The sequence below is a fragment of the Porites lutea genome, chromosome 5 (assembly GCF_958299795.1).
Source record: "Porites lutea chromosome 5, jaPorLute2.1, whole genome shotgun sequence".
In the NCBI taxonomy this organism is placed as follows: domain Eukaryota; kingdom Metazoa; phylum Cnidaria; class Anthozoa; order Scleractinia; family Poritidae; genus Porites; species Porites lutea.
In genome coordinates, this window is record NC_133205.1 from 36,034,122 (window position 1) to 36,045,805 (window position 11,684).

At 38.6% G+C, this 11,684-nt stretch overlaps 1 protein-coding gene across 1 annotated transcript; it reads left to right on the forward strand.

Annotated features, from left to right (window-relative positions):
• Nucleotides 1-7,634: 7,634 nt before the first annotated feature.
• LOC140938313 (alpha-1A adrenergic receptor-like) lies at nucleotides 7,635-8,294 on the forward strand. Its single transcript, XM_073387809.1, has one exon. The coding sequence runs from the start codon at nucleotides 7,635-7,637 to the stop codon at nucleotides 8,292-8,294; it is 660 nt and encodes a 219-aa protein (XP_073243910.1).
• Nucleotides 8,295-11,684: the final 3,390 nt, after the last annotated feature.

The window sequence follows — 11,684 nt, forward strand, 5'->3', positions numbered from 1 at the left end:
TTGACTTCCAAAATTATTTATGATTGACTTCCAAAATTCTAAATTTGTAAGACTTCTGAATGTACATTCACAATTACGTTTTTCTCTGCCGTTTCATAATAACGATCACAAGCAACGAACCTTGAAACACACAAACACACAAAACGGATCGAAATCCACCAATCACAAATCACAAACCTTGACCTTTTGAACCCGTTAAAGTAAAGTTTTGTTTTCTGAGAGGTCCGTTAAGATGATTGACGGCAGCGAAAAACGCAATCGTCAGTTGGCTTTTGAACTTCAGAATTGGCATGTTTGTGAAAAGCGCAGTAATGGATGAACCTAGGGCGCGATCCATTCAACCAAAATTCCAACTGGTCCGACCGGGAAAAGTGGTCCACCTCAAAAGGTGGATCCGTTTTTTCGAAACTTTTCCGGTTGGACCGAACCGATCCATTGAGTTTTGGACCGAAATTTCCGGAAATTTTGGTTGAATGGATCGCGCCCTTAGATACACACCAAAGTTCCCAAAATCTTTGTCCACTTTGAAGCAGGAAAACTTGGTCGTCGATCTCGTTTCAAACTCTGCAATGAGTTCTCAGCAATTTTCCTATCGAACGCGGGTTCGTAACTTAAAATTCCCGCCATGATCTTCTTGTTTGTTTTCGGGGATAAAAGTAAAAAAATAAAAATTTTGTATGTGTAAACAATAACAACTTGTAAAAACCATGATTAAAAGTTTCATTGTGTCAATAATTATTATGCTTTATGAGTATGGTCTTAAAAAGTCCGTCAGTACTTTGCAGAAGCGTAACTATGCGCCCAAAGAAATAAAACCTTTGCCTCTTTGGAGATTTAACAATGGTTGTAGGTAAAGGCTCATATGTGCGGTCTGGACAGGTCGAGTGGTTTTGGTGGATGTAGACTTCAACATCCACCAAAACCACCAACAACCACCAACAGTGTTCGGGGCTAGATGTGTATCACGTAGCCCCATGAAATGTCTGAAACATGTTTTAAAACTTCATGTACAATATTTGCCGAAATATAGTTATACTCGTTATATTCATCCTTTGTTGGCGAGAACGCGATCTCCCAAATATAATAAAGCTCAAAGCAAAAGAAAGGCGAATCCCCGAGAGGCGAATACATCAAAACATCGTAGGCATCTTTCTTTGGTATAACATGTCACAAGGTGTCCAAAATTCAATCTCAGTCCCTCTCGATCGATGTGGTTTTGGTGGGTAGAATATAATGCCGACCGTCTGGGTACTACCAAAGAGACAAAACAAGATGGCGGACATCATATTGGACCGTCAGAGAGATTACCTAGCGAACGTTAGCCATTATCCCGTGGCATTCATTTACTGCGAGCGATAGCGAAGGAACAACTTATATTTTCTCACGTTCGTTTTCTGTTTTGTTCAATTTTTCCCCCACGAACAAATATCTGTATTGAATATAGTTCCACCTCCGTGACCTGTATTAAAATTTCGTGACTTGGTAAGAAAATGGCATCACAACTCAAATGATAGCACTGACATCATTTTTAGACTAATATTATCGGTTCTCTACTTCAGTATCAAGTTGTGTACTTCATCATCTGCTATGGCATTTATTTTTTGCTGCCCAGTTTCGAGGCCAGATGATCTGTTTTCACTAATGAAGTTTGGATTTGTTGGTGTACATCTGTTCAGTATTCTTCTCTAAACACCTTATATTGAGCTATCTCCAGTATTGAGCTTTACAGTTGGACAGATTGTGAAAACTTAAGTCCGGGTAAATTTAAAATATAATAAAATCATCATTATTTTTTACTCTTGTAAACTAATACTAATTATCAATGAAGAATAAGTATGTGAAAAAAATATAATTTACTGCCGTTGAAAAACTAACAAAGAGGTTGCAAGAACACAAATAAGTAGCCCAGCAAATATTTTTGTTTGATAATAACGGCTTTTTGTAATGAAATGGTCACTGAAAACTACCCATGCAAGACATACTAAAGAACTTAGGATGTAGATGTTTATACAGAGGCTGTTGTTATTTCAATATGTATAAATCAAATCAATTGACCGGAAATGTTTACAACGATTCCGACGTAACAATAAAGGTGAAAGAAGATATAAAATCTTGCTATGCAAAGTAAGTTTTCTTGCTAGGAAAGATAAACAACGTGATCGTGAGGATAGTCCTTTTGGGCCTTTTTACTGACCGAAATGACACATTTTCCTACCGTTTCATATACTTCAGCTAGTGAAATCTCTACTCTTTTGTATACCTGAAGTCTAAAAAAGGTACCCCTTTCGCGCGGAGCCTCCCCATATAGGTCATTATGTGGAGTAACCCCTGGGATAAAAAGCGCCACCAGGAGCCCATTCCTGGCGCCATATATGACCTCCGGAATGAACACTTTTATCTTATGCACACGCTAGCCTGTGTCGCTCCTGCCTGTGTACAGTCGTCCCTTCTATGATGGTTCAAAAAATTGGATGAGTTCATTTTCATCCGCTCGGTTCGCAGCGTATAAAAATACTACTGATAACGAACTAAAAGAAAACGTTTTCTTCGCTTAAAAACTCTGTCCATGTCGAACCAGTTTGGTTTAGTTTAGACCTTGACCTGGCCTGGCTTGACTGTAAAAATCTTTGAATTCCTAATGAATTACCGTGTCTTCCGAGAGAACCATTACACATGATAAATGAACTTTTACTAAAGATACGTACACCACCAGATCGTACCAACATTTTTTTGTCTTCTAAACGTGGTTTCAAAATGTCTTCTCTTAACGTTACATAACTAGCTTGACTAACGGTGAGGGTAAAAGGCGGAATGAGTTTGCGGAATGGCATGTGGCATGGCTTGCGGAATGACATAATTATGCGGAATGTAAGATATGGAAATTGGTGCAAAGAAATAAATTAAACTGAAAGGCATGCGCGCGTCATTGCCGCGCCTTTTTTGGCGCCAATTTGAGTGAGCAACTGCTTCACTGGTTGACGCATTTAGACATTTATCTAAAACATACCTGAGAATTGGCTAGGGTTCCTGAAGGCAGCCTCCAAACGAAAACATTGAAGTCCGGTAAGTATAGTGAGGCGTGACCAAAATGACTTAGTCTCCTCGATTGTAAAGTAACAAGACGAAATATCTTCTTTTTCCGTTATCCTTAGCGAATTACCATTGTTAAAATCCTTATTTTTCGATAGAAGGGAGTACCAGAATACTTTTGCGGTTGATTGTTTGCTTCTTCAAAATACTGTCGGCACCGAAAATGTTACTCCTTCGATCAAGAATTACGTTGCGTTACTTCCGTCTCGTCAAACGTACGTTGTGCCACGTGCAGTCACGGAACAAACTGTCACGCAGAGTCGCGGGCAGGTAAAGTTCAGTGTTTCAAAATGGCTAAAATTAACCCAGTTTCACCTTTTTACCCCATTCTTTGATTGAAAAAAGCAATTTTGCAAAGGAAAAACCTACAAGACGTACGAAAAACGAGCCTTTAAGCTGTAAATATCTGTTTATGTGCGTTTCGAAATTGGAAGTGTTTACACAATAGACCTTGTCACGGTTTTCGACGCCATCTTGACGAGTAGGCAAACGCGTGAGAAATTACAGTGTTTGTATGAGAATCTAATTTCGAATAATTTCCGTAAAACGACTGTTCTGAAAAACATATGATTTTTAAACCAAAGCTTCACTCCTAAGGATTCTACTGAAAAAATTTGAGGGCGTTACGTTCACTAGAAGACCTAGAACCACTTTTTAAATTTCCTATACATTTGTCTGTAAGTAAGTCCCGGGAAAATTACAGACAAATATATGGAAAATGTAAAGCAAGCCTCTGGAGAAATTTAAGTACAGGTAAGCCTCCAAAATGTTTTAGGACAATCCTTTGCACTGTAGCTTTAGTTTACAATTGATATTTTTTTCAACAGCCGTTTTACGGAAATTATCCGACATTAGATTCTCATACAAACACTGTAATTTCTCACGCGTTTGCCTACTCGTCAAGATGGCGTCGAAAACCGTGACAAGGTCTATACAGACAATTACCGCCAGCCTACCATGAAAATTCCTGAACTTCGATGGTGTCTTACAGAGATTTCCTTCACTTACCCAAGCCAATTCCCAGGTATGTTTTAAATGAATGTCTAAATGTGTGATTTAAATAGCAAGAAGAGAATTTGGAGTTATATCACATGTTAAATATTGCCGTCGAAAATGAGTAACGAACTTAAATTTTGTCCCTCATTTTTAAAATTATTTCAGTACGACCAGCTTCCCTATTGTCCAGAAAAAATCTTCTAGTGGAAGGAAAAGAATTTTTCTGTTCGTGGAAAGTGTCCAAATTTCTCCATCCAGCTTCGTTTGCGAACGCGAGGAAAGTTGATGTTAGCGAATTTCAGGTTAAAAATTAATGCAGTCTGAGACGGACTCCGACATCGAAAACCGATCTTCTACTTTTTCTCACGAATGAAAGGCTTTCGGCGGGAACAATCTACGTTAGGTTTCTTATAAACCTAAAAGCTATCTATGAACAAAGATGAAAGAACTTGATTTTTCAACTCTTGCCGCGAAATTAACATTTTGGTTTCGCACGTCTCAAGCTCGCAACTGAGAAAACAAAATGCAAGATTCGATTCATCTCTGAATATTATCAATTATGTCACGATCACGTAACCCACAGTCTCATGAAGAAACACTTCCCACACGGTTTGGAATACAAATATAGGTAACAAGAAACTGTTAAGTTAATCGTACAAACATCTTATGCAGAAAACATTTATTAAAGTAGAAGGGAGCGTGACCTTCGAAAACATAGACGAAGAACCTTTTTGGCTGTGCGGACAAGGCTGGTCGACAATGAGCCTTCGTGGTTTTTTGATTGTCATCGTATGTTAAGCCCGCAACATTAAAACAGGTCAAACAGCGGCTGCGTTTGCAAATTGATTGGCGCTAAAAAAGGGCGCTCTTTTCAGTTTAATTTATTTCTTTGGAAATGATCTGCGTGTATTAAATTCCGCATAATTATGTCATTCCGCAAGCCATGCCACATGCCATTCCGCAAACTCATTCCGTCTTTTACCCTCACCGCTTGACTAAGCATATCGATGAACTTTAGAATTCTGCTTGCCAATTATCCTTTAGATGTTATCTCAATCAATGAAACGATGAAGGTTTTACCCGGATACAAGATAGTACGACGTGACAGAAATAGAAATGGCGGGGGTGTTTGCTTCTATATCAAAACCGCCATTACCTATTTACGCACAGAATCTAACTAAAAACAATCTGGAAAATTTGTGTCTTGAAATAAAAAAACCGAATTCAAAACCGTCTGTTATTGTCACGTGATACAGGCCACCTAATTCTCCCGATGAAGTATTCTCATCTCTGGAAAATCTTATTGGACGTCCGCGCGTCTTGATTCCGAAAATGTCGAATTCTATTTAATGGGGGATATGAATTGCAACATGGCTTCAATGTCTGACACTAATTCTCGCTTGTTGTCGGACATCACTAACCTATATGGCCTTCACCAGCTGATAAACGAGCCTACGCTTCACTTACGCAACATCTACTCTAATAGATCGGATATATACTAACTAGCCCGATAAAGTAGTCTGCTCTGGAGTTCGTCGAGTCAGCACCAGCGACCTGCATAGTCTCATTTTTGCTTATCGAAAGCTGTCGGTTAGAGCCGCTTCCAAAAGACACAACGTGACTATTTTCGCAGCGACATTGCTTCTCAAAACTGGGATGTGTTGAACAATTTTCAAGACCCAAATGACATGTGGCATGAGTGGAAAATTAAGTTCTTAAATGTCGTTGACTCTCAAGCTCCTCTACGAACAAAGCGGGTCCGTTCAAACAGATCCCCATGGATCAACTTCAGAGTTGAAAAAACTTATGCATGAACGAGAGCATCATGAAGCCGTTGCAGCTTGGACATGTAACTAACTAAATTTTTCGACTTGAAAAACGCTCTTTTTCACTCACTTGTAACCTGGGACCAGGCTACGCGTTGGGGAAAAAAGGAGAAAAAAATCGGTTTGCAAGAAAAAAAATCGGCGAGCGATGCGGGCAGAGCAGTAGTCTGGGTGGCCTCCCGTTCCAATATATATTTTTCCTATTTCATCCCGTTTATAGCCTTTCCTCCACTGTGGAGCCTGGTCCCTGGCTAACTCACTTGCTAACAAAGTTTCTTCCCTTGTTTAGTAGCTTCTCGTTGAAATAGTCACGCGTAATGTATTCAAATTAACAGAATGAATTAAAACTTAGTCAGACGATAAGTCCCTGAACAGTGATTTAATTTGTACCTTTAATTTTTGCGCAAAACATGCCAGAACCGATAAATTTGACAAAAGAGTGTAGATGAATATTTTCTCTGAAAAGAAGACTCTGGATTGCTCTGGACCCTGCTGAGGGGGTTCACATGACCTATCAATTTTAACCGCGTCCGGTTCAAATGCACCATCGCTTTCAGAATCATCACACGGAGGTGATTCCCTGCAACCCTTTTTAAGCAGCTTCTAAACGGCGTAATTCCCGAAAAAGATCCAAAAAATTGAAAGCCATATTTTTCAACTTCGATGATTTGGCAGGAGGCAAAAACATGAACCTTATTTCTGTATCTTGAATTGTCCATGTAATGTACGTGTTTTCATGAGCTGATAATTATAAACTTTATCGTTTCTGGACCACAACTTTAGAGTGCTACAATGCTGCCTATCCTCGTTTTTTTTAGACGACGCTTTTTGGTCGAAACCATGGATTAATGTATAGAAATACTTTTCTTCAACAAAATGTGTCATAATGTGGCAATTCAGGACAATTGTAGTCTGCTACAGACAAACATTTTAGAGGAATATACTAATGGTAATGATAATCTTTGCGAAAAAAGCTGCATGAGGACGGCTTTTCATTTACTAACAATGCTACGGTATAATCTGATTTCCGATCAACTGCCCATATCACGCCGGTCTCATTTACAAAACAGCAAGGACGCACTAGGAAATATGGATTAAAAGTCTTTGGTTCTGTTTTGGTTGAGAGCCTAATCATTTTGAATGCCAAAATTTCTTGATCGCATATGGGTGTATCACTAGAAACCACTTTCAACTGGCAATAGTTTTTTGATATTTTGTTGATCTTACCGAACTTTGACTCAGCTCAACATAAATTATAAGTCCAAGCTGCCGCTGCACTCATGTTACATTTCGGACTGAAGTCTACTTCGCTGTCTATGAACTGTTGTCGTAATAATGGAACAGTATTAGTTTCCTTCATTGAAGAGATAAAATTGTGAAAAAATAACTGTATTTGAGGATTTGGTTGCTGTCGGTAATAAGAGGGTGGTTGGATTTATAGCTCTTTCCGGGAGAAAAAGATAATAACTGGAATTTTTGCTAACACCATAAACTTCTTCTTAACAACGAGTTAATGGCAGGCCTCATCATGGAGTGGTCATTTGGCTGGTTCCACTGTATTAAGCAGTTTGTCTGCCTTGTACTGTGTTTAACCATTTCAATTTCTGTGGCAAAACATCCCTACTCTAACAAATTCTCAGGTTTAATTGTGTAATATTTCCTCTAGGAATGCCTGTTCGACCCCGCTCTTGTATCGATTTCCTTTAGAGACCACAGAAAACAATGGAAAGCACTTTATATCTGCAGAACTCTTCTTCAACCAATTCAACTCCCACAGTTTTACCACGAGGCCAAACTCCTGAAGTTCTTGATCATCCACATGTGGTTATTATATGTACCATACTGGGCGCGGCTAGCCTTGTCGGGACTCTCGGCAACGCCTTAGTTTTATGGTCCATAATCAAGTTTGAAAACTTAAGAACCATAGCGGACTTATTCATTTTCAGCCTGTCGCTATCAGATATCCTTGTCACAACAACGTATCAACCATTGAAAGCATATCGGGCTGCACAGTCACAAGAGGCTAATTTATCCTTGGTATCTTTCTCAAGGTTCCTTGGGTATTTATCGCTCACTGCATCAATTACAAACATGTTTGGGGTGACTATGGAGCGTCTTGTTTCCATTCGCTTTCCCCTGAAATATGACCAGATTGTAACTAGGAGAAGGGCTATTATCACTGTTATCTGCATTTGGGTATTTTCAGTTACTAATGGAATAATTTATACCAGGGGATATATGTCAGGGTTTTATCTTGCAATGTACTTCATATTAACCATCGCCGGGATAGGGATGATCTACGCTTACATATTTTACATAGCTAAAAGAATAGAGGATGTAGTAATACAAGCGCAAAACCGCTTTGTTGGTGGCAGTGAATGAATGTGGGTCGCCAGGTCTGGAAACTGGAGTGGAAATAACATTTTTTGGTCTGAAATAGGGTCAAGCATTCTTTTTAATGCATGAACAACACTTAAGGTTGGTTTCCACTGACTCGTTTTTGGCTACGCACGTTAACGCACGTAAATCCATTTTATTTGCGAAAGTAAATTTTACGCACGCACGCACGCACGCGCGTAAAAATTACGCGACACTGGAAATCAGAACCCTTAACGCTGACCACTGTGTTGTAACTACTTATAAAGGTGAACACAGGTAAAAGTTTAGGTTTAGAGCCATTATTTAAGGGTACATGTCTGGTCTCTAAGAAAACAACACCAACAAAAACAAGTTTCATTTGCATGGCTAATGCAACAGAGTAATGTTACAATATTGCAAAAACCTGTATATAGCTAATTTTGATTTGTTAATTAATCAAGAAAATAATAAAGATAAAAGAAAAACACGGTTAATTTAAAACTTAGAGCGTTGTCACTCACGTGACCAGCATCTATGCAAATTTAAGTAATGATCCGGGTAAGCTGGATAGCAATTTCTTTTGTAATGCGGCAACGGTGCTTTCCCCACATAGAAATGTTCTCATTGTTACACAGAGAATGCATAAACCTACATGAAGGCCGTTTACGCAATAAAATGCGTTTACACTCCACTTTGAAAGGGTGTTTTTTTTGTATAAACGATTTTGACCAATCACAAGAGTTGAAAACAATAGCCAAGAAAAGTTTAATTTTCCATGCTCCCCACATAGGATTTCTTTGTTATTCAAGATTTATTTGTTATTCAGATTTTGTTATACGGAGGATCGGTTGGAAAGTAAGGATGAATATATGTACCGCTTTATGAAGTTTTGTTAACTTTTGCTGTTTAAGCCAATCAGAAGTAAGTACAGACTAATCTCGTACCCAGATCTCACTCTGTTTTACCCTGAAAAGTGGAGATCTGGGAACGAGATTAAGTACAGACAATAGAAAAGTTAGCACCTTTTTTGCATTCCAACATCTTCGTTGCCGTTGTTGCTATCGTTCTTATCTGGACCGTTTCTTAATGCAACAAAAGAAATCTTTTGCATAAGAAAAGAAGTCGACTCCCAGAGGACTGCTTTGGAACTCCAATATGGCCGTCGTGACGCCATGTGAAAACTGGCTCTATTTTCACAGTAGGAGTAATTATTCCAGAGAGAAGGTTACCTCTCAGTTCGAATGAGAAAATTAAAAATTGATTGCTTATAAAAAGACAGTTTAAACCTGATGATACTCAAGTTCAGTCTCAGTTTTCTATCGTATGAGGGATTGCCATTTGCGAGGAACAAAGATTACCACAATAGTGCATCGTTCGTCGTGGTAGAGGAAACAACAGCAGTATTCAACAGCGAGCTGATCGGCCTCAGGGCGAAGAAAACGAAAGAGAATGAAAATTGAAAATAAAGCTGAAAATAATATTTTGTATTATTTGTGTCCGATATTTCGGTTTCAAATACAAACGGCCGCTGTGTGCAATTACAATATAAGAATTTTGAAACTAGAGTGATAAATATGCTTGGTAAATGAACAGACAATAAACGCGAACAGACGCTACTAAAGTAAAAATATAAATACATGAAACTTTAATGAGAAGAAAAGAGGTAATAAAAATGAAAATAGTATGTAATTAATATGACAGGCAATTGCAAACAATAAAATAATACATATTATAGATGACGATAGAAAAACTGCATAATCGCCACAAAAATAAAGTAAATTAAAATGAAATGTTGATTGATTTCATTGCGTTTGTTGATTCCATAAAGCTCCAGTGCTCCAGCCTTGTCAAAGGTCGGCTTCCCGAATGAAATGACTTATATAGGTAGGGTGCACTGGTTACTTGGCCATTGTACTCCAAGTCAAGCGTCTTCGCGTGAGGTATCTATGGCCCCATGTCAGAGGTAATCTAAGACTGTCGTGGATTCTGTATTCACGCCGTGGTGTCCGGACTCCAGGCACTGGATGCCACTTTTATTGTCAGTGAAACTTGGATTCCGGTTTCCAATGGTGATTCAATTCTACAAACAAAAATTTCCCGGATTGCAGAAACCGGAATACCTTACATGGAGCAATATCTAGTAGAAGCGAATGTAACAATAGAGACCTCATAGATTCTAAACCGAGGTCGAGTACGAGTACGAGATTATCTAAGTAACGCGAGCGCTTAAAACCGCGTCATTTTGGCGGGAAAACGATGTAGTCGTCGTCGTTCTACTACGAGTTTTAGCGAGGATGGCGGGAACAAGTTATCAAATGTTAGAAGGTGTTTTCATTTTGGGATCAGGAGAGGGCGTATCCTCCATCAATGAAGATAACACTTCTAATATTTTATGGTAAAAAATTAGTACAATGAAGCTTTCCGGGGTATCTGTTTTTTGAAAATACAGTACGCGAAAAAACTTTCAGTCAAATCTCATCTTCGTAGTAGCTTTCGTCCCCGAATCTTACGAATTAAAGGTCTCTTGTAACGACGTGACGAACAAGGAACAACAGCAGGTGAAAACACATCCATTAAGCCACCTTGGTGTTTGTTTTATTTAATGAAAGGCAAATGGGCTTTTATGTGATTATCGCTGTTCATTCTCTTCGTTTTGTTTACCACAGTGCCAGTATACAAATAAAACTGCCATAAGTCGAAGGAAAATAATTTATGTTTATTTCTTTTTTGCAAAAGATAATGTATAATTGTAAATATTGATATCACGGACTTGTCAGGTTACATTTAGGGCTCATCAGATACGGAACGTGTTCTTCCCCACCAAACACTTGCAAAAATTTTCGTTGGCATAACTTATCCAATTTGATGTTCAATTTTCTAGCGATTTTTGTGTAATATTTGAGAAAACATACCAGCTACTATATTGGCCTTATCTGGGAACGCGGCATCGTGTGCGATTGCTTGAATGTGAATTCAATATCCGACATGGGGAGCTCAAGTATGAAAAATATACACGAATTCACGTGCTCAAGGAACTTCTACCTATTACAAGATTTTCAGTCGTTTTGGATTTCGTATTTAGGCGTTACTATAAACAGTATATTCAGTTTCACTTCTGTCCTAGGCAACTTCCTTATTATAGTTGCTCTTCAGAATTCAGCTTTACGCCCTCCATCGAAAATGCTCTTTCTTTGTTTGGCCTTGACTGATCTCTGTGTTGGACTTGTTGCTCTGCCATGTTTTGTCATTTACGTAACTTCAATGATCGAAGAAAGATTTGACATCTGTCGAATCGCAGAAATCTTAATGCAAATTTCTAGTTTTGCACTGTGCGGGATTTCACTTTGTACGGTAACTTTGGTAAGCATGGACAGAAGTCTTGCTTTACTGTTTGGAATCAGGTATAGACAAATC

Coding starts and splice junctions, on each gene's coding strand:
- LOC140938313 (XM_073387809.1), top strand. CDS start 7,635: ATGGAAAGCACTTTATATCTGCAGAACTCTTCTTCAACCAATTCAACT.